The sequence below is a fragment of the Mastigoproctus giganteus genome, chromosome 4 (genome assembly GCF_048544385.1).
Source record: "Mastigoproctus giganteus isolate SK-2022 chromosome 4, ASM4854438v1, whole genome shotgun sequence".
Taxonomy (NCBI): Eukaryota; Metazoa; Arthropoda; class Arachnida; order Uropygi; family Thelyphonidae; genus Mastigoproctus; species Mastigoproctus giganteus.
The window spans coordinates 142,694,830-142,719,411 of record NC_143578.1 but is presented as its reverse complement, the minus strand read 5'-3'; the positions used below and the strand labels follow the sequence as shown (position 1 = coordinate 142,719,411).

At 37.0% G+C, this 24,582-nt stretch overlaps 1 protein-coding gene across 1 annotated transcript in view; it reads left to right on the top strand.

The window, feature by feature from the left end:
* LOC150087104 (uncharacterized) overlaps positions 1–24,582 on the top strand; it is a 367,036-nt gene that overhangs the window by 203,335 nt on the left and 139,119 nt on the right. The window contains exon 6 of the mRNA XM_090372376.1: positions 24,430–24,553. Within this exon, the coding sequence (XP_090228502.1) occupies positions 24,430–24,553 (124 nt within the window). The remainder of the gene's footprint in view (positions 1–24,429; positions 24,554–24,582) is intronic.

Here is a 24,582-nt window from a genome sequence, read left to right as displayed (position 1 = left end):
TTAATGGGCCTATTATTAGGGAAAAGACTTTGGAGGTTGCGAAATCTATGGGAGTAAATGAGTTCAAAGCTTCTGTGGGCTGGCTAGACAAGTTCAAAACTCGGCATAAAATTTCTTGGAAAACCGTAAGTGGTGAAGGTGGATCTGTTGATACTGGGGTTGTAACAGAGTGGACCGTCAAATTGGAAGATTTATGTCGTGATTTTGAAGCTAAGGATATTTACAACTATGACGAAACAGGGTTGTTTTTTTAAAGCTCTTCCTGAAAAAACAATGTCTTAAAAACGAAAAGTGCCAGGGCGGAAAAATTTCTAAGTAACGCTTGACTGTACTATTGTGTACAAATATGCTGGGAGACTTTGAACGACCTCTTGTTATAGGAAACCCACAAAATCCTCGTTGTTTCAAGGGCATAAAGTTGAATCTTTTGGATGTTGACTGGAAGTCTAATAAAAAAGCGTGGATGACACGAGATATCATGAGCCAATGGATAAGTCACTTTAACCAAAACATGATTCGTCAAAACAGAAAAATTATTCTTTTCATGGATAATGCTGCATCTCACCCGCACATTGAATTGTCCAACATTCAAATCATTTTTCTGCCACCAAACACATCTGCAGAGTGTCAGCCCTTGGATCAAGGGATAATAAAAAATTTTAAACTTCACCACAGAAAACGTGTTTTAAGACATCTCATTGCAAACATGAACGATGTAACATGTGTGAGTGACCTTGCAAAGAAAATCAGCATCCTAGATGCGATTCAATGAGTTTCCTCTTCAGTAAACGCAATTAGAAAACAAACTGTCGTGAACTGTTTTGTAAAGTCTGGCTTCTCAAACGCAAAAATTGAAGTTGTGAACAGCAATGTGGAGCACTAAGAACAATAACTTCAACATCTATTGATAATGTACGATACTTCCGCTTCAAGTGACCCTGGCTACAATGGTATAGACTCAAATCTCACTACAGAAGATGGTGCTCTAGATATCAACGATATTATCATCGATATTTTTCAAGATGTTCTTCATGAGGATGAAGAAATGGAAGGAGGTCATTCTGTCGAAGAACATATTAACGACGAACCACCGATGAAAATAGAAGCGCTCATACAAATCAATCGTTTAAAAATGTTTTTCGCCGCCGAAGAAGGACTTTCGATGGTTTCTTCACTCCAAACAAATGTTGAAAATAAAATTATCAGCCGGAAGAAGGTGCAGAAGAAAATAAGTGATTACTGTATGTATTTTTCTTAAGATAAAGTCATAATATGCATAGCACAATTGTATGTATATTATTTACAAAAATATTGTGCAAAATCTGTATATAATTTAATTTAATTTTACATTAAACGTTTAACGATTTTTCTTTATCTCTTGTGTATGTAATTGTATATTATTCACAAAAGTATTGTTCAAAATCTGTATATATTTTAATTTAATTTTACACTAAACATTTAACGATTTTTCTTTATTTCTTGTGTATGTAATTGTATATTATTTACAAAAATATTGTTCAAAATCTGTATATATTTTAATTTAATTTTACATTAAACGTTTAACGATTTTTCTTTCTTTCTTTTTTTTTTTTTTTTCTCCCTCAGACTTGTTAGCGGACACTTCTCTCTAACGGACACATTTTCGTTCCCCATGGCTGTCCGTTAAAGGGAAGTTTCACTGTATATAGTGTTATAACTGTATTGGAATATAAATTTAGGTTATATTTTTGTATTGAAGTTGAAATTTTATTTCAAATTGAATCGTAATCATGACTTGGAGGGGGGGGTACACGGACTAATAGATTAACTGTAGCCCCTGCTAGAGGTAAAAGTGATTCTTGCACTTCTATTGAAATGAGCAACACCCTGGAAAACATGGTGTAGGGGATTCCAGAGACTGCTGGAGACATTGCGGAACAAGTAAATACATGGGCTATGTTAAGGTAGCTAAGAAGAGGAACAAGTGCATGTATACTTGTGTGGTGGATTCTTGCAAGAATCTGAAAATAAAATAACCACTAGGTGGAAGTGATCACAGTGTGCTGAAGTGGGATTTACTCAAAGAGGTAACTACCATCGGGGGGGGGGGGGGGATGAAGGGAAGGGTTTTTGCTTTCGTAAAGGTGACTATGGTGATCTGAAACAGTATTTAAATTCTATACGGTGAGACCAACTATTGATGTTACCAACAGCAAATTCAAAATGGGAAGCATTCAAAGAATTAATCTTGGAAGCTACTACGCTTTTCATACCAACTAAGAAATATTGTTAAAGATTTAGGCCTAAATGGATGTCAAATGAATTAATGAGACATCGCAGAGAAGAAAAATGCATGGGATAGATACAAATTAACAGGTGACACGGAAGCCTGTGAGAGATATAAGCTGGCCTGTAACCAAATCACAAAGGAGGTTAGGCAGGCAAAGGCAGATTACGAGAAATCTTTAGCAAAGGATGCAAAGGAAAACAGCAAAGCATTCTTTACTTATGTAAACTCTAGGAGGAAGGGGATGAATCAGATTGATCCACTTGATATCAATGGTTCAACTGTTGATGATCCTGCTCAGGTAGCTAACAAACTAAATAAGTATTTTGCCTCTACAGACAGTTCCCGAGTTTACGAGTTTTTTTTTTTTTTTTTTTTTTTCCCCCAAGTATCAACAAAATCGAAAATATGAACATTAATTACAAAAAAATTAATGTTAAACATTCATAAATACCGCATTCCAAACCACGTGTGTAGCTGTGTGATACCGTGTACACCGATTTACAATATTAATCAGTTCCAGAGACGCCATCGTATCGTGAAAATATTGTAATGTGAACCCAATAACACATTGTATTTTTGGTAATTCGTTTCAAGACCCGGAAGTTAAAATTTTCGCTGTGTAACTCTTTAAAATGTCATTTTTAACGTCACAAACATGACCTTAAAGCCATCTAAAAGGTCATGAGCGTGGTTTGTAAATTGTATTAGTTACTAATTCAAATCATTAAAATGCACTACACTTTCATCGTTATCATATGTTCTGTTATAAGAATCAATATTAAATGCCTTTTTGATATTTTTCTAAAGCACATTTCTGGAAGTCGCGACCATAAAACAATAAAAACAATTTGCACTCTCTAGTTTATTGGGCTTTTCTGTTCATGCAAGCAATTATAAACGAGTAGTAAACTCGATGTTATTGCATTTGCAAAAATACCGATTGCTAGAATTGTGTGGGTTTTGCTTTATTATGATGAAATGTGTTTCCCCTTTACTGAAATCTTCTATCATATAAAAACATAAATAAATTTTCAGAACCTTCTCTTCATTCTTTTTTTTTTTTTTTTTAAGCTTCATAAACTTGTTACTCTGTGTGAATCGTGTTAGTTGTAATTTGTGTGTGCCGTTAAAAATGCTTATGCATGCGATAGTGAAATTTATAAATAAAAGAGAAGATTATCTTGGAAACAAACGCTTCTTGAAACATTTCTGAAGAAGACTACTCCTTGTGCAACAAATCAACAAGTGTGCATTTAGTCGACAATGATGAAGAATAAACATTCTTTAACGTTTGTGAGTCGTAAATAATTTCTTTATTATTATAATTTGCTTGATTTTACAGTCTATGTTTTCATTTCTTTGAATAAATCAATCATTGTTTAAACATAATCTAATTAGCTAACTAATTTCATTGTTGAGAACATAACCCCTGTTTTTAACATTATGTCTAGGGGAAATAAGTTCCCACTTTACGAGTTTTCACTCTAAGAGTGTGCATTAGGAAGGAATTAACTTGTAAAGTCGGGAACTACCTGTACATTAACACATTAGGAGTTATTCGGGGAGGGGAATGCCAGAGGCAAATTACACACTGACAGTGAGCTAGATGATTTTGTAATAACTGAGAGCAGAGTGGAGGAGAAATTGTGGAAGATAAACATAAGAAAGGCACCTGGGGTGGATGGGATCTATCCAGTTATATTAAAGGAGGCAGCAAAGGAAGTAAGCAAACCCTTAGCCATAATTATGAGAGCTTCCTTGGACTGCAGATGTACAAATGTGAACACAATTCACAAAGGAGGATCAAAGTGCGACAGGTAATTACAGACCTGTTAGTTTAACTTCTGTTCCAGGGAAATTAATGAAGGCATTGCTTAAAGAAGCACTGCAGGATCATCTAGACACAACTTCAGTTATAGCTCGGCCATATCATGGGTTTGTTAAGGAGAAGTCTTGTCTGACCAACTTGATTGGATACTATGATGTGGTCACAAGGGAACTGGATGCAAAGAATAATTTTGATATCATATATTTGGATCTTAGAAAGGTTTTTGATACTGTTGCACATGGAAGAAGCCTGCACAAATTGGAGCAGTATGGCATTGGAGGCAAATTGCTGCTATGGATAAAGGGATGGTTGAGTGAGAGAAGACAGAGAGTGGTAATCAATGGACACTGCTCTTTGTGAACTAATGTTATTAGTGCACCAAGAGCAGTGAGTCCCCCCAGTGTTTAGTGTTGAGTCCACTGTTGTTTTCTGTATTTATTATTGATATTGATAATTGTATTTCAGGCTTAATATCCAAGTTTGCGGACAATACGAAGGTTGGCAGGGTTGTTAATGACACTAATGGCAGTAGACTGGTGCAACTGGATCTAGAAAATTTGAGCAGATGGGCTGAAAGGTGGCAACTGAAGTTTATTATTGACAAATGTAAAAGTACTTCATATGGGAAGCAGTAACCCCAGAGTAACATATTGACTGTGTGGTACTACACTGACAGTGGTGGAGAATGAAAAGGACCTAGGGATAATTGTGCAGGCAGCCATGAAGTTTTCTGAGCAGTGCAGACTTAAAATTTTGGCTTCTTGGTTGAATACTTAAAATTTTAGCATTCCATGCGATAAATGAAAACCATACATTCCTGTTTAATGAAGCCAAAATTTTAAGTATTCAACATAATTATACTAAGTTATTGATTGCCAAGACTTTAGAAATCAAAATACAAAAAAATCTATTAACGTTTGTCGTCCATTTCTCATATCTGATTCGTGGATTTCAAACGCATGCGTACCAAAGACTAATCTCCTATTTATAAGATTCCCAACATACCCCTGTTTCGTTAGTTTCATTCTACCCTGTGAAATGACAATAGTCAAAAAGGTTTTAGTCCACTTAAGGGTGGAATCTTTTAATTATTTTGTCTCATCGTATTTTAATAGTATTTTATTAGTATTCCAGTGAGGAATTTTTAATTGCATGGTTTTATCATACTTTTATCTTATTTTAATAGCATTTTATTCGTATTGTAATTTCGCGTTTATGGCAAAATGTTTTCCTTCACTAAAGGTTGCATGGGTGGGTTTAATATTTCTGTGGTCAGGGTGGGGTGTTGGACTGTCCGTGTGTCAATAGTGAGAAATACATTGAGTTTTAAATTATTTTAGTCATGTAATTTTGTTTTAAGTATCATTTCGTAATTTATTTGTATAAGGAGATTTGGGAAAGAAGAAATCCTATGGACTGAATAAAAGGTAACTCCTTGTTTAATTCCAAAAAATATATATATATATCCGTATTAGGCAAAGAATTATTTCTAAATTTTAACATTATAGATAACTTAAGGTTGTTAATGTCTTGGATATATTCGAACCTAGTTATGCAGGCAGTTGACAACAGAAACAGATAGCTACGTTAATTATGGGGTGATATATTGAGAGGCTTAGCCCTAGATAAAGTCCCTTTCAATATATCTACTAACCCATAATTAACACATTTTATAATTTTGCCTTATTATTTTATAATTTTGCTCTATCATATTTCAATTTACATTAATACCATTACTACTTTTATCTCTTTTTGCTTTACGTTTTATCTCATTTTGTTTTACTCTCATCTTATATTATATATTGTACGTCTAGGTTTTACCACAGTGTCGGCATTGGCCTTTGCACATTACTTGGGCACTTTTTACGCACAGGTCGTTCTCAGACTTCACCTTATCTCACTCAACCTGCTACCTCATTGCTAATCCGATATATTTTTACTCTACCATATTCTATCATATCTAGAACATATATATATATTAAAAAACTTTTCCTCCTAGTGATATTTATTCAAGTCAGTGGGAGAAGAGGGCGGGGCAAGTACGTCACTACAAATGCTCAGGTAAATTATTACGTTGTTGTCTTCCATTGAAAGACAACTGCCTCCATAATGTTCACCAACCTCGTGCACATGCTTCAGCTTCACTGTCCAATACATCACCACACCTGGCATCATTTAATGTTTCATTGTAATGTCAGCTGATGATGGGACCTGATATAGTTTGTATGTTTGTAAATAGTTTAGTTAAATATTTAGTCCTGCTCTTACGGATGCAACAATATTCCTTACACATTATGAAACCGGAAGCAAAAGGCCTTTTCCTAAGTGACCTATGTAAATGCAGGTAAATAATTACATAGTGATATTTATTCAACCTTGAGAATGCAACGTGGTGTGGTTGCCAATGGGAGAAAAGGGATGTGGGCAGGGAAATTACATCACTACAAATGCACAGGTAAATAATTACATGGTTTATTTCCTGATTAGATATTGATCAGTGCGTTTCGACAGGTGGCTAAGTTAAGTTTAATTTAGATTATGAGTAAGCGCAATGGTTTGTGTAGGGAAGAAGACTGGCGGAAATAGATAGAAGTATGGAGATGATAGGGAAGGTGGCCCCAGAAATATCAGTTGAGATAAGGCCTATTAGGGGAAATAGGGGGGCAGCAGGGGAGAATGGGAACCCATCTCCCCCCCCCATGCCGGAGTAAAGGGAGCACAATACAGAATGCAAGATTGCACTGGCAGCAGAGATACATGTTGTTAGGTGAGGGGTGGGAGAGAAACATTTACTTCATTCATAATCCACATTCTCATTCTACTTGCATTCCATTTTTATACTTTTTCACATTAAAAACTTCTTTACTGGCGTTATTTGGAAAAAAGCGTTATGCTACCTAGAAATCGTTACATAAAATTGTCACGAAACCCGATGCTCATGCGTTGTACTTGATGTTAAAATGTCTTTTCTTGGGTGCCTCCATTGTACTTGTTACATGCAGTGATGCAACAATTACAATGCATGCACCCAAGAAAACTCAATTGTACACAACAAGTACAATTGAGCAGTGACGTGCTACGTTATACCGTTATGTCAGCATAATGATTAATACGCGAGTGACTGCCAAAATCTACAACCCCGCGTTCGAAGAAATATCATGAAAGATAAGTTGGACAGAAATGTTGGACAAAGGAATGGGTTTTAATTTCATAAAAGGAAATTAAGATGCCTTAAGGTTCTACATGGCCTCTATTAACTGGGTAGATATCGCGCAGAGAATGAACACATTTGAACTGTGGTATGCTTTTAAAACATTAATCACAGATGCCCTGAATGCGTATATACCATTAAAAAAATACTCCGCGAGGAGGGTTCCAAGTTGGATGAATAGTGCAGTTGCCACATTACTTGAGCAGAAAAAGGTGGCATGGAAAGGTTACAGAGCAATAAAAAGTACTGAAGCCTATAACAGCTACAAGGTGATCTGTAATAGAGCCACAGAAAAGGTTCGACAGGCAAACAGAGCAAAGAGGGGGGGAGGGTAAGGAATTCTTCACATATGTAAATGCCAAGAAGAGCAGGACAAACCAGATCGGACCTTTACGTAAGGAAAAGGCGATATTATTAAATACACCAGCTGCCGTTGCAGATGAACTCAACAGTTATTTTGCATCGATATTTACAAATGAAAAACCTTTTGTGGCAATGGGAAATTGTGGGAGCGAAGTTGAAAAATATGTAATTAGTGATATTGAAATTTCACAAGATTATTTAATGAAAAAACTTTCGAGCCTACAGGTCAGTAAGGCTCCTGGAGTTGATGGAATATACCCCATAATCTTAAGAGAGGCGGCAAGTGAGTGCATTGAACCATTGAGGCTAATTATGCGAATATCACTAGACTCTGGGGAAATTCCCTTGGATTGGAAAAGTGCCAGTGTATCTCCCATACATAAGGGTGGCTCTAAAAATGAAGTGGAAAATTATCGACCTGTCAGTCTGACTTCAGTGGTAGGGAAAATCATGGAGGCAATGATCAAGGGTGGAATTCAGGATCATTTGGATCGAACTGAAATTCTCAAGGATACTCAGCATGGTTTTGTAAAGGGAAAATCATGTTTAACAAATCTGGTTCGCTATTTTGAAATGGTCACTCACGAGCTGGATTTAGGGACTAATTTCTACATTGTTTATTTAGATTTCAGCAAAGCTTTTGACTCAGTCCCACATGAGTGGTTACTTTATAAGCTGGAACAGGTTGGAATCACTGGGAAAATCCTTAGATGGATAGCAGGATGGCTTCAGGGCAGGAGGCAGAGGGTTGTGATAAATGGCTATTCCTCAGATTGGGTTGATGTAAGAAGTTGGGTTCCCCAAGGATCAGTATTAGGACCACTATTGTTTTTAATTTTCATAAACGACATTGATGAAAGGATAGAGGGCGTGATGTCTAAATTTGCAGATGATGTTAAAATTGGTAGAGTGGTTAATGATCACTGTCAAGCTGAGCTTCTTCAGAGAGACCTAGATTAACTTCAGGAATGGTCAGAAAAATGGCAGCTATGCTTTAATCCAACAAAGTGTAAGGTATTACACCTGGGAAACAGTAATCCCAAAATAACTTATTCACTTGGTGGAGTTCATCTAAACCCAGTACTGGAGGAAAGGGACTTGGGTGTTACGATACAGTCAGACATGAAATTCTCTGAGCATTGTAAACAGGTTGCAAGGAAGGCCCATGGTGTCGATGATCTATCGAACTTTTGCAAGTGGAGATAGGGACGTGATAATCCCATTATATAAGGCTTTTGTTAGACCACGCTTGGAATACTGTGTTCAAGTATGGAGACCGCACCTAAAGAAAGATATCGAGCTTCTTGAAAGGGTGCAAAGATGGTCACTCGCCTGGTGAGATCGGCAAAAGGACGTCCTTATGAAGAAAGACTTGGAATATGTGGGTTGCAGAGTTTTGAAACTAGACACCTTAGAGGAGATTTGATTGAGGTGTTTAAGGCTCTGAGAGGCATCAGTAGAATGAATGAGGACGAAATTTTCAAGATTATAAATGATGCTAGAACTAGGGGACATAAATTCAAGTTTTGGAGGGAAGTGTTTAGATTATTCTGCAGGAAGTTTTATTTTAGCCAGCGAGTTATAAATTACTGGAATAAGTTGCCTTCATGGGTGGTAGAGGCTGACAGTTTTTGGGGAAATTCAAAGGTCATCTGGATTAGTACCTTCGGGTCAGGGAATCACATAGGATGATAGGTTTGATTTCCTTTTTTTTATTAATTATTATTATTTATTTTTTATTTATTTATTATTATTATTATTTTTTTTTTTTTTGGCTGGTGCAGCATAAGCCATAGGCTTTCTTGCACCATGCGGCCATTACTAATACTAATACTGACTTCATATGAATTACTTCAAAATGAATTTCCTTTACAAGAAGTGAGTACTTTCATGACATGTAATACATGTCATACTTCATTAAAAGAGGGACAGATACCAATTATGGCCACGTCAGGTGGATTTATATATCAAACATATCTTATTCATTTGCCTCCACCGGATGTTGTAACTGAGCATTTGATATCATCTACCATTTATGCAAATTCATCATTTACTTTATGAACATGGACAATATAGGATCATTGGACAAGTGATAAATGTACCAGTTAACGTAAATACAATGGTTCATCAATTACCTAGAGAATTAGATGACGATTATGCCATTAATGTATATATAAAACGAAGACTCATACATAAATCATCATATCTGCAAGGATGTGTGCAGAAGAAAATAGTGAAAATATGGTTATGGTATTTGATAAATTCACCTTTGTAAATTCTACAGCATAAAAGTGAGTGAACATTTCTTGGCGACAAATGATGATAGTGAACAGGAACATTCAGATGAAATTGTGGAACCTGTCAACAATGATGATGAACTATTGTTAATTCAACAACAAACATTATTATCATCTGAAGATAAATATTTATGTATAGCACCGAGTCAGAAATCATCTCCAACAAGTTTCATATTTGATATACATGCAGGAGAGCTTTCTTTTCCAGCTATATATTTGAAACATGCACAAAAATTTAAAAATGGATTGAAAATTACTCCCTTTATGATGGCATTGTGAAATTTGTAGATCTGATCGTTGTGGAGTAACTCCCCAACATTTGCTATATATGGTAATGAAAATAATGCAAATGCATACCACAGAAAATTTGCAAATTGCATTTAAATCAGTAGCAATAACAGCTAACATTACTCATTCAATATTGGAATCGAAAGAATTTATAAACAAGCCTAACTTGGCATTTCTAAAACCAGTTCCCAATTCAGCATATTATTGGAGTCAACGTAAACGAGATGTGTTTGCCATGATTCAACGACTAGGAAAACCCACAATGTTCTTGACGTTAAGTGCGTGTGAACCAACATGGCCCGTATTACTATATATGTTATTCAAATTCAGATATAAACGAGAAATTACAACTAACGAAGTTATGGATCTACCTTATATGGAAAGAGCTACATTGATAAATGAAGCCTCCATAACGCATTATGCATTATGTTCTATAAAGAAAACTTCAGATTATTCAAATTTACAGGAACATAAACATACTTTTACCTTTTATAAAAATAATAAAAAGCAAATGTCGATTTGAAGCACCTTTTTGGCCAGTGTCGCAAACTCTTATATTGATACCAGTGGCCACAGATGACAATTGAAGATCAGCTTATCTTAAAATGTACGACTCATTAAAATTGGATAATTGTGTTAAGTCGAAGAATTCCTTAAATCAAATCAATGCCAATCAGAAGAAGAATATCTAAATATTTTGAGGGCTGGTATCAAACGACCAAGTGTATTTTTTAAATGCAAGATAAAAGAGAAATTTGTGTATAATTACAATCCTTGGATTTTGAGAGTTCTCAAGTCTAATTCAGATTTATAATTTATCATAGAAGAATATTCATGTGCAGCATATGTAATTGAATATGTGAATAAAACTAACAGAGAAATAAGCAACCTCCAATGGAAAATTATAGAGCTACAAGAAGAATATCCTAATGTGGATATAACTGATCTAACATGAGCATTAAGTGTAGATGTATTGAATTCTGTGAAGATGAGTTCACAAGAGGCAGCTTAATATTTATTACGATACCCAATGTCCATGTCTTGAAGAGCGATTGGATACGTGCCATCGGTAAATCAACAGTTGAATTGGATGAACAACAAGTTGATAGAATCTTTGGATATATGGAAAGATAGTATATTTTTGATAAATATGAAAAACAGGGTGAAACATTAAAAAATATAACTCTTGCACAATTTACTGCTCATTATCGAAAAGGAAAATGGGGGGTGGATTAAAAGATAATTTCCTAAAATAATTCAGTATCAGAATTATAATACAATATGTCTTCATGAATATATACGTGAAATGGTGGCCCCGGGTGCCAAGCGAATCTTCAGGCCAAGCAATCTTCTATACTATTTCTACTGCGATTCGTAGGGCGATTTTTCTAGAGCGACTGAGTTTTTCCTTGTTTATTTCGGTTTAAGTCTTTCTGTTAATTAGCTCTACTTTTTAAAAGTATAGAAAGAGAGCCAGAAAAAGGAAAGTACCTTTCTTTATTGTATATATTAACTGCACTAACTCCTACAATTGGCCACAAGCGGCACTGCTCCTCAAAGGTGGTACTTGTGCATATTTCCGTTCTGATATTCCCTGTCAGATACTTGGCAATTTGGAATATCCTCTCTTTGATCTTCTCTGGCTTAAAATCTCTCTACCTCATTGTGTCAAATTCATGTTTTCTCTACCGTTCTCCCAGCTCCACTAATCACTGCTCCTACCTCCCCGTGGTGGGGCCGGTAACCTGGTGGAGAAACTAATCCCCCCAGGGCAAAAAGGAGCCAACATGGATAAAGAAAATTATCCAGCCTTTAGAGCCTTCAAGCTCAAATACCATAAAAAAATAATAATAATAATTCTGATGAAGGTAGTGCACAACATAAGCGCTTAAAAATAGACAATCATCAACCTGAGTATCCAACTTTCCTGATTATCCATTCCTTAACTAGTCAACCAGTGAGCAAACTCTCTCTATCATACAGAGATTTCTAGAAAATGCTGCTGGATCACCCTAAAATGGTCAAAAGGCTACAGTCAGGGGATTTGCTTGCGGAAAAAACAGTCGAAACATTCAGAATTGTTGTTAAAGATGACAACATTTGGTGGTATCCCTGTTAAAATATCTCCCCACACAACCCTAAATAGTTCCAAAGGTGCTATCTCTGAGTGGGATCTATTGAATGTAACAGAAGAGGAGCTTGTACAAGAACTTAAAGATCAAAAGGTCATACAAGCTAAGAGAATTTTGACTCGTAGGATGGTGTTGTGCAGGTCTTTTACTCCGTTATAGTATAAACTTGCTAGGGTTCCAACAATTCTCAGTTATGGTGTGATGTGTCAGTTAGGAATAAATGTTCTTTGCAAGAGTTACACTAATATTTACATCCGGAGAAACCTGGCTTTCATGTAATCGTCTAGCAGTTAGTTAGGACAAATCCCGTGTTCTAAAAACTTACTCAGATGGACGTTGAGCAAATCTGCAACATCAAGATTGCGTTGTGATTTTCACCTTTGATTCCTTTCTATTTGACTAGAATCAAAAGCGCCGCCTTAACAAAGTTCTTTATCAGTAATCCATTCAAGGAATCATGTGTCATCAGAGAGTAATCATGAGGCAAAGGTTGTTAAACAAAACATGGTTTATTACACAAGACAAATAAGATGTACACTCAGTAAACAAGTATAGTTTTTAGAATAGGGCATGTAACATTTGGCTTTACTCCTCGTTACGTTAATATATAGTTAGCTTCTTAATGTAAATTTACTAGCTGAATAGTAGTGGTAGTGTTGTTCTTCGTGTAGTTTCGTGCTTGCTGTCTGTTGTAGGAAACTCCAAGTACATCCCGTCGAGGCAAAAACATCTCAGTGGTTCATGTAAGACACTAATGACGTTTGTAGCATAACAATTAGAAAGAGATCATAATATTAAACTTATAATGTGATGTGTGTTCCTTAAGTTCAAAATATCGCTTATTCTCTATACTTGACAAGATAAGTTATTATGAGGAGAGAAGTCTATGTAAGGGTAAATAGGATCGCCTTTTACACTGTCTAGTTCAGTTGTTTAATGGGACATGGAAAGTTGACTTACCAGACTCAATCTGCATATCTTCAGGAGTTGATACTCTGGGAAGATCGTCAATCTCGGTCATTTCTGCTACTCTTTTATCCGTGGTTGGATCTGCTTTCTCTCGAACAGGATTCTGTATTTTCTCAGGAGCTCAGACACCTTCTCTCTTTTTCTCTCGTTCACACTTTCTCTTCTACTTTCAGACTTCGCTTCAACAAAACCAAACTCAGAACTCCGAACTCTAAACTCGTCACGACCTGAACTCCCTCTGCTTTTCCCTAGGTTCGTATATATATCTCCCCCTCACCTTTTGCTTTCCCTGCGTATTTGTTCTGGTTAATTTCAACAGTTAAACAACAATATTAGGACTGTCGATTTTGGAGCTCTGCTCACATAAAATATTGGATTTATGGAGGTGGTGCGGAGGATACTTTATTTTGATAGGGTTTGTGCCTTCAGACTGGACAAAGACCTGATGGCCACAAGTTCGTTCACTTCCTCACACCAGACTTTCAAAAAACACAAACCTCCAGTGGACGTCTTATTCTGTTTATCCCAAAAGTGTCATTTGGAAGATGTAGCCTCGCATCTCCACACGAGAATCACGTTCCTTTGCTGTTTTGTCAACAAATGCGCCCGGACGTCTGTCCACTCCGCTCGGACAAATGACCTCCGGCTGTTAGATAACAGGCGACCGGCGGAGGGCTGACGCTCCACGGAGTGACTTTCACTGCACGTGCGGGGAACCAGAAATATTTCCGCCTTCTCCCCGCGAGCAGGTGTTGCTCCAAATATACAGCATAGTCACAAAAGTATGGGGCGCTTGTTCTCCTCATGAACGTCCCGTCATAAGTGAAAATGGTTGCATTTTCATAAAGGCAATCTCATTCCAGCCCGTAGTGTAATACTCACATTCAATACTCCAAACTTCCCAAATACTGTTAAAGCTGGTTATCTAAATTTCCATATCTGCCCCTATATACCAAATCCAATACAGTGTTATAAGTGTCAAAAGTTCGGACACTCTCAGACAACATGTCGAGGAAACACAATATGCCCAAAATGCGGATCCCGGGATCACACTCAAACAGACTGTACTGCAACATCTCCAGTTTGCCCTAACTGCAAGGAATATCATCCTGCATATTCTAAAAATTGTGAGTTATGGAAACTTGGGAAAAAAATACAGAAATTTAAAGTTGAAAATAAAGTTACTTATCAGGAAGCAAAATGACAAATACTGAAAGATATCCCTGCATGTACATATGCAAATGTTACAAATAAATATCATTCAGTTGCTACACAAACCAGTGACTCAGTTCCACCTAGGATATCACTTGCTGAATGGGCTAGAGCTCAGCTTTCAGTTCCTCAGCCATCCTTGAAGCAAAACAACAGAGAAGACCAGACTTGTAATACTCCAGTTTCCATCCCCTCTACTAGTGGCATCAAGTCCCAAAGTGACACCAGGATGACAAAAGCTGAATCTTCTACTAAACCCTAAATTAATACTGCAGAAATGGATACAGATGACAAAACTCAACAAGAACCTATATTAGAAATTTATGCCGAAGAAGATATTGACACTGGACGGCCTACCGTTCCTAAAAAAGATAAAATTAAAATAGATCGCAATAAGCCTAATGCCTCTAAAAAGCAACCGGATCATCCTACCACTAAAACTAAATAATGAAGTACGTTTTACAATGGAATTGTCGAGGACTATGTACTAATACCTAATTCATTTCACAAATATACGTGGTCTCAATTCTAATCTCAATGATGTCCATTTCCACTCACAGTCTGCCAAAGCCATGTACTTTTTCTGACAGAATCTCAGTTATCGGTTGATTCAACTACTGCTCATCTCAGATGCCCAAATTATTCACTGTATGATTCCTTTCACCTCAAAGGTAGTACTTGTGCATATTTCCGTTCTGATATTCCCTGTCAGATACTTGGCAATTTGGAATATCCTCTCTTTGATCTTCTCTGGCTTAAAATATCTCTACCTCATTGTGTCAAATTCATGTTTTCTCTACCGTTCTCCCAACTCCACTAACCACTTGGAGCTCTTTGACTTCCTCTCTTTGCAACTTGACTTTCTCCAGTCCAACTTTCCTACTAACAGTGAGGTAATTTTCCTTGGTGATTTTAATGTTCACAACTCCAGCTGGCTTCCGTTTTCTAGTCACACCGACCCAGCTAGTTGAGATGCTGAGGCTTTTGCAATTACTAATAACCTTGCACAGATTGTTCATTTACCTACAAGAATACCGGACAATCCTAATCATACAGCCAGCACACTTGATTTTTTTCTCACAAACAACCCTTCTAAGTACACGGTTGAAGTGAGAGGTCCTTTAGGAGGCACTTCAGATCAAAACTTGGTGATTGTCTCTTCTCCAATGGAGCCTTTATCTCATGGCTATTCCCAACCTCGTGTTGTTTGGCATTACAAGAATGCAAAATGGGATGACCTGTGAGATTTCTTTTCTTCTTTTCCTTGGGCGGATTACTGTTTCAAAACTTCTGATGTCAACGTTTGCTCAGATCGTGTCAGTGAAATTATTCTTGCAGGAATGGAATCTTTTATTCTACACCCCACTTTGAAATCTCCTCTTTTAACTAAACCTTGGTTTTCCAATAAATGTGCTAAGGCTGTTCAAGAGAAGAATATTGCATATCGTAATTGGCTTGTTTCTAATTCTTCAGTTTCATTTTCTGCCTACACCAAAGCTCGCAACAATTGTAAACAGTTATTAATCAGTCCAAACTAGAGTTTGAACAGGCTAAGAGTAGAAAACTTGCTTCTTGCCCTAATGGTAGCCGAGCATTCTGGTCTCTTGCCAAAGCTATTGGCCGCAACTTTTGCCCATCTCTGCTCCCACCTCTGTCCAAACCAGATGGTTCTGTTGTCACTTCAGCCAAGGATAAAGCTGACCTGCTAGCACTAGCATCCCATTTTTCTTCCAACTCTTGTATTAATGATCGTGGTAAAACACCTCCCACCAGTCCCAAAACGTTCCATTCAATGCCTCCTGTGGTCTTCTGGCAAAAGGATGTCAGATGGATTTTGACAAATCTTGATGCTAAGAAAGCTCCAGGTCCCGATGGTATTACTCCACTGTTTCTCAAAACCTGTGCTCCTGAACTTACTCCTATTCTTTGTTGCCTTTTTTCACTTTCTTATTCCAAAGGTGTTTTTCCTTCTGCTTGGAAATTTGCTCATATCCATCAAGTTCCTAAAAAAGGGTGACAAATCCCTCCCATCCAATTATCGTCCCATTGCAATTACTTCTACTCTTTCTAAAGTAATGTTGAAATCAATTAACCGCCAACTCTTAAACTACCTAGAAACCTTCCGTCTGATCAACGATCGCCAGTATGGATTCCGTCAGTGTCGATCCACTGGTGATATTCTGGCTTATGTTACCCATTTATGGACTAATTCAATGGAAAGGTTCGGTGAAACACAAGTAATTGCTCTTGATATCTCAAAGGCTTTTGATTGTGTTTGGCATAAAGGTCTTCTAAAGAAGCTTCCATCTTATAGTTTGCCAGCTGTTTTTTGTAATTGGTTATTCAGTTTTCTCTCTGATTTCTTACTGAGGGTGATGGTAGATGGCTCTGTCTTCTAACTTCTCCACTAATGCCGGTGTCCCCCAAGGTTCATTTCTTTCCCTCACTCTTTTCGTCTTGTATATTAATAACCTTCTTCCATTGACTGGAAAACCTATCCATAGTTTTGCCGATGATAGCACATTGCATTCCACTTTCCATTTTGAGAAACCTTGCCCTGCTCAATCAGCTTCAACTTCTCGAAAATCTGCTTCCAATTCCTTAAATGCCAATCTTCAGTTAATTCTCCAGTGGGGAAAAGACAACTTAGTTGATTTCAGCCCTTCTAAAACTCAGTCTTGTCTTACATATCGCAAAAAAGGATTCTTCTGCTCCTATGCTTATCTTTAGTGACACTCCAATTTCTAGGCAAAATTATATATCTCTTTTGGGGATTACCCTGACTTCTAATCTCTCTTGGCACAAGCACATTAGAAATATTGCTTCCTCTGCATCTAAAAAACTTGGTTTTCTCTTTCACTCTCGGCGTTACTTTTCTTCCGAACAGCTGCTCACTCTATATAAATCGCAAATCCGCCCTGCCATGGAATATTGTTTCCACATCTGGGGTGGTGCCCCCAAAACTTCTCTCAGGCTTCTTGATTCCATTCAGAAGAGGGCAGTTAGGTTAATTAATAATTCATCCCTAACAGTCTCTTTCCACTTGCTGTCTTATAGACGTACTGTTTCTGCTGCATGCCTCTTCTACAGATCCTTCCATGGGCACTGTTCTTCTGAATTGGCTTCTATAATTCCTGCTCTCTCTTTCAAAACAGTCCGAACACTTGCCGCCACCAGCCAACATCCATTTACTGTCCAACTTCAAACTCACAGAGCCAACTTTTCATCTTCCTCATTTATTCATTCAACTGCCGTTTTCTGGAACAACTTTCCTTCATACATATTTCCTGAAAATTACAGTCTACAGTTCAAGTTTAAAATTACAATTCAAGTCCAATGTCAACAAATACCTTTTTTAGTCTTCTTAACCTCCAATCCAAGCACGGCACTAAGTACTATAGGTTCTAATACCTCTCGTGTTTGGGGATTACATAAAAAAAAAATAATAATAATAATACAGATGAACTTTATGACCTAATCCGAGATTTCGATCTAGCAGGCATTTGTTTACAGGAAACATTTTTAGCTCCACAAGTGACCCCCTCGATAAAGAAATATAAACTTTGTAGGTGTGATAGGAATGCAGCAACTGCAGCCCATGGAGGTGTAGCGGTTTTGGTATCCGTTACTAATCCGTCTAGACAAATCCCCTTAAAAACTAATTTAGAAATTGTTGCTGTAAAAATAGAAATTGGAATATCTTTCTCTTGTTTCTATTTATCTTCCACCAAACCAAATGTATGTACTCAAAGACTTTGAGCTCCTTACCCAGATACCACCTCCTATTTGTTTGATGGGTCACTTTAATGGACACCACCCATTATGAGGAAGTGGGTAAAAGAGGGCAGCTAATAGAAATATTACTGGACAAACAAAATCTAACTCTGCTGAACACCAGTGCACATACTCATGTTCATTTTTTCACAGGAAATACTTCAGCCATAGATCTATTTATCTGCTCCCCTGCTCTGTACTCAAGCATACATTGGGCAGTATTGGATAATCCCCACAATAGCGATCATCTTCCAGTTACTTGTAAATTCCAAACTACCTCCACCTATCCGGAAACTCACAGAAGATGGAAATTTACAAAGGCAAACTGGATAAAATTTTCCTTAAGGTACATTTTTAGATAAAAACTTCATTCTGGAACAGTCATTAGATGAAGCTAATGACCATATTACTAAACGGATACTAGCGGCAGCTGACAAAGCTATCAGTCGTTGACTCACCCACCGGGTCAAAAACTACTTGTAGAATGATGAATGTAATAGAGAAAAAAAAGAAAAGAACAAAGCTTGGAATATTTTCCACAAGCATCCCACTATTATTAACCTTATAAATTACAAGAAACTAAATGCTAAAGCACAACAAATAAGAAGGAAAGCCAAAAAATATTCCTGGATACAGTTCGCTTCCACTATTACCAGAAACACCGATACTAGAATAATCTGGAGGAAAATCCAACATCTGAATGGCAAATATCCATTGTCATCCTCTCCAATATTGATCTGTAATGGACAGGAACTATCTTCCCCCAAAGTCATAGCAAACACTTTTGCTGAAGCCTTTGCAAAAATTTCAGCAGCAAATTCATATGATGCTCCATTCCAATAAATTAAAGTGGTAGCAGAAAGGTATAAGTTAAATTTCAACACTGGTCTGTCTCTTCCATATAATCAGTCTTTTACAATATCCGAGTTAACAGAAACTCTTAACAGAGCACCCAATAGTGCAGCTGGCCCTGATGATATATTTTATATTATGCTAAAACACTTGAATGATACTGCTTTACAAACTCTTTTAATATTTTTTAACAGAATTTTTTAGGAACATGTTTATCCTCACTCTTGGAGACATTCACTTGTATTAGCCATCCCTAAACCAGGAAAAGACCTCCAGGAAATTATCGTTCAATTTCCTTAACTAGTTGTTTGGGGAAAACACTGGAGAAAATGGTTCTCAAGCGCCTCGCCTGGTTTCTTGAGTCACATAACATCTTACATAAAAATCAGTATGGTTTTTGACAAAATAGATCTGCATTAGATGTGATGACCAAAGCAGAATCAAACATCAGAAATGCTTTTGTCAGAAACTACCACCTCGTTATGGTAAGTTTTGATTTAGAAAAGGCCTTTGATACAACATGGCGGTTCGGTATTCTACGGGATCTTCACACCTTTGGTCTATGAGGCAGGCTTCCTTTGTTTATTCAGAGCTTTCTCCAGGGCAGAACATTTCAGATTAGTCATGTAAATGCTCTTTCTAGAATTCATATACAGGAGGAGGAGGTCCCTCAGGGATCTATCTTGAGTCCTATGCTATTTTTAATAAGAATAAACAATATTATCCATGATATTGCAAGCACAGTAGAATTATATCACTATGCAGGTGACCTCATGATTTCGTGTCAAGGAAAAACTATGAATTCTATTGAGAGACAGTTTCAGATCTCAATTAACAAAATTGAGCTGTGGATTAACAAAATTGAGCTACAACTTAAAAATTTCACCATACCTCTTTCCAATATTATCAGATTTCTTGGCCTAATCCTGGACAATAAATTAAACTTCTTACAACACATCACATACCTGAGAACCATTTACTTGAAAAAATTAAATATCCTCAGAGTAATATAAGGATATTTCATAGTTCCATAATCCAAGCAAGATCATCCAATCTCGCTTGGATTATGGAGCTCCAATCTATGACTCTGCCAGGAAAAGTGCACTAACTCAGCTGGACACTATCCATCACAGTGCCCTAAGAACTGCTTTAGGAGCATTCAGAACATCCCCTGTACAGAGTCTATATATAGATGCACACGAACCTCCACTCCATCTTTGGGGGAAAATGTTGCTCCTCAACTATGCAGCAAAAATACAGTCTTCCCTTTCATCCTATCTGGCCATACTTATTTGAGTCTCAATGGACCACCTTTTATCAGAACAATCCTAACGAAACAAGCCTTTTGGGATAAGGTTGCTACAGTTAATGCAATGTTGGAATCTTGACATGGGTATTGTCTTTCAGGAAATGAGGCACACATGACCCTCTGTAGTCTGATTATACACCAGTCTGTGATTTCTCATTCCAACAATGGGAGAAAAAGCAAGCAGCAGACCTTACCATCAGTTTGGTAAGGTCCATTCAAAAAGTGGATTTGATATTAGTGACATTTTTGTTTGCCAATATCATCCACTTTTTGAATGGACAATTTCTGAAGACCCACTTTAGCCAGCGGGTGAGTAATTGCTGGAACAAACTTCTGTCTGTTGTTGTGGAAGTTGATAGCTTAAATAAATTCAAGGAGGAACTAGACAAACATTTAGAGGGAGTGGTTGTGCGACTTTTTTTTTTTTTTTTTGGCTTATGCTACATACGTTCGTACGCTTGCTTTTTTACATCACATGCCTCTATTACTATTACAATGATTTTCCTGTGATCTTTAGATTACTAACAGATGATACTCCATAGCATGATACAAGAACAAAATGTATATTCCAAAAGCAAACTGGGTGAATCACTGGTTGAATTAGATGAACTGCTTGTCATTTCTCAATCCATAGACGGTGCTGTAGTATATATAACAAGTGATGCTAATGGCAGCAGAAGCTGCAATCCCGCAAACATCCACAAGACAGCACAAACATGATGCGTATTGATGGAACGATCAATGCAGCACTTACAGCTTCACTACCATTAGCCTGCAGCATCATCACTGCTGAATTATACTCTATCAAGTTGGTTGGTACTTAGTAATATTATTGAGCTCTCCATCTCACCTAGCATAATTTACATAGACTCCCTCAGTGCTGTCTATGCCATAAGGGAAGAATGTCTCGTCTTCTCATCCTATCTTGAAATACATTCATTCTCAGCTATTCTCCTGCAGCATGTCGAATCGGTTTTTCCTGGATCCCTGGCCATTCTGGCATTCTGGGAAATGAAAGTGCTGACCTTGCCCTTAACATCCTCAACCCACTCTTTCACAACATCCTCAGCTTCCTCACACTGCCTAAGCCTGTCATTCACAAAGCATGCTGCAACTGGTCAGAGATCTGGAAAAGTAACACCAAAAATAAACTTTACCAGATAAAACAAGATCCAAAGTCGTGGCTCTCTGGCTTCAGTGAAACAGACGAGAGAAGGTGGTATTGGCGAGACTGAGAATTGGACATACTCATCTCTTCCTGTTATTGCAAGAAAACCCACCTCAGTGCTCGTCCTGTCACAGACAACTTAGGTTCCATCATTTTCTGGCTGATTATCCCTTACATTCAACCATCCGATCAGACACTTTTCAGTCACTGTCCACGTTTTAACATCTCACATGATTTATCTCCCTTCTTCATTAGGAAATGAAGCAAATATAAAACTTTTAATGATATGCTGCATGCAAATAAACTAAGAAAAGAACAATTTGGCCTCAGTAGCCCTTGTGTCGTTAAACCCTATAACAACGATGCAGCACAGCAAAAAAAGGGACATGTAAAACAACTCGGAACTCATTCATGTTTAAATTAAAGCAAAAAAAGAAAAAAAGGATCGTAGTTGCATTTTGCCTCCCCCACAACAGAAATACAGACAGGCACATAATTTTTAACTAAAACAAATAAATGACAAATCCTTTCTATTACTGCACCCATTCTAACTACAAAAGTTCACTGGGAAACTTCTTCAATTTTTTAATCAAAATCCTTGCAAGTACAATCTTTCCAGAAACAAAGCTGCAGCAGATAAATGCAAATTGAACTTTATTTCAACTCAGCAAATCACAGAAGAATTGTGATAAGCACTATTCTACAAGAAACAGTGCTCCAGGTTCACTATCAGATGATCTAACAGCTTAATACAAAATTTCTACAGACCTTGGTGACACTATAAAACAGTTTGCATGGAAAACTATTATATGATTTCATGGCAACACTCAATAGTGCTTGCCTTTCCCAAACCAGAGAAAGACAATTCAAACTCATGCTACTGGCCAATTACCCTTACTAGTTGCGAATTGAAAAAACATTGCCAGAAATAGTTAACAACCAACTATTGTGGTTCTTGGATACACAGCAGTTAAGTGTAAATCAAAATGGCATTCATAAAGCCAGATCATCCTTAGACCTTATGATGAAAGCAAACATCCGAAATGCCTTCATTCAAAATGAACACCTAACTGTGATCTGATATTATATCTTATGATATAATATCAGGCATCCAAGTGAAATTAACAGAAAGCTAATATTTAAAATAATTTATGGACAAAGTTTTCATTTTTGCTATTTTCACGAAAAAATTAAGAAAATTTAGAAAAGTCCAAAAAAAAAAAGTTAATAGGGTTAAAGAAATAATAATAATTACTAGGGCCCCTGCTTACTTTGCTCGTCAACCCCACGCACAGTTTTCTACGTAAAAGACACCTGTTGAAATGCACTGATAGATATCTAATCTAATATATAAAAGAAAGTGTAAGAAAAAGTAAAATTGTATGAATGTTGAGTGAATGAAAGTTATTAATTGTATGTTCTATCTTAGCCTATTCACTGGACAGACTGATGGCTATGCAGGCCCTCAGGGGCCTCATGGTTATCCAAGCTGATACCATGCTGTAGCTTTTCCTAGCTCGCATGGTGTGGGCTGCTGACACTGGCCATTAGCGTAACCCCCCGGCCAGTGTGGGACAGAGCTGCAAAAAGCATGCTCCACCATAGGAATCTTTCTCTGTTCTTTTATTACTACCACCTGGGGTGGTTGAGTCCCCTTCCCCCACCCTGGGTGGCCCACTACTCCCTTTTGCGTGGTGGCTCATCCCACCACTCACTTTCAACTCCCATTCTCTAGACCAGGATGGGCATCCTGTACCAGGGGTCCCCTTACTGTCTCCCCTTTCAAATCAGGGGAGTGCCTCAACTACTCCCCCCTCCCCTGTTCTCTGCACCTTTTATCCCACCCTCTTCCTATCTCCTTTCCAATAAAAATATTATTTTATTTATTATTATATTTTTTTGGCTCTCCTTGGGTGCCTAGGCCTTTTGCTTTGAGTTTCATAATGCATGAGGAATATTGTTGTATCCCAAAGAGCAGGACTAAAATATTTAACTGAAATATTTACAAATATACAATATTTATTAATATATGAAAAACGTTACAATGGAACATCAAATGTTAGACAGTGAAGCACGTGCACAAGGTTGGTGAAAATTATGGAGGCAGTTGTCGATAATTAATTGCATTTGTAGTGACATAATTGCCTCACTCTCTTCTCTCATTGGCTCGAATAAATATCACTAGGAGGAAAACATTTTTAATGTATAGAGAGAGATATAAAAATGAAAGAAAAATAAAATTGAGTGGGAAACATCTTTTCTTGTTCACATAACTCCTGAAATTTGTACTATTGAGCCAGAACCAGCAACTAGATCATGAAAATTTAATAATAATAAATAAATCTGTTGCTGTTTTAAATATGACACAGTTTTTCAAGGTTTTTTATTATCTGTGAGAAGAAAAGTAAAGAGAAATTTACAAATAGCAACACTATAAGCATTTAAATCTCGATAAAAACTTATCCTGTGAAATTCACTTGCACATCATGAAAATTAACACAATTGCTGATAAGTGGTAAATATAATAACAATGGTGTGAAATAATATAAGATAGAGGAGGATATAAAGAAAGAGCTATATCTATTTAAATTAAAAACTATGAATGGGTGGTCATTGTATCATTTTATGATGGTTGATGACCAACCATCATAAAATCTTGTCATTTTTGATTTCATTCTAGTGGGTGGCTAACATTGTTAAACTATATATTATGTATATTTTAAGAAAAAAATGCAAATAACAGAAAATTTTTAACAGGATAATGGAAGACGACCCCAACAAAAATTAGATGACAGCTGTGCATTTTCTCCTACAAGCAATGCCCTACAAGAATATTTTGAATTCAAGTTAGAAAATATAGGTAGCAGTGCACAATGTAATGGTAAGAAAAGGAAAATGAGAAGGAAAAGA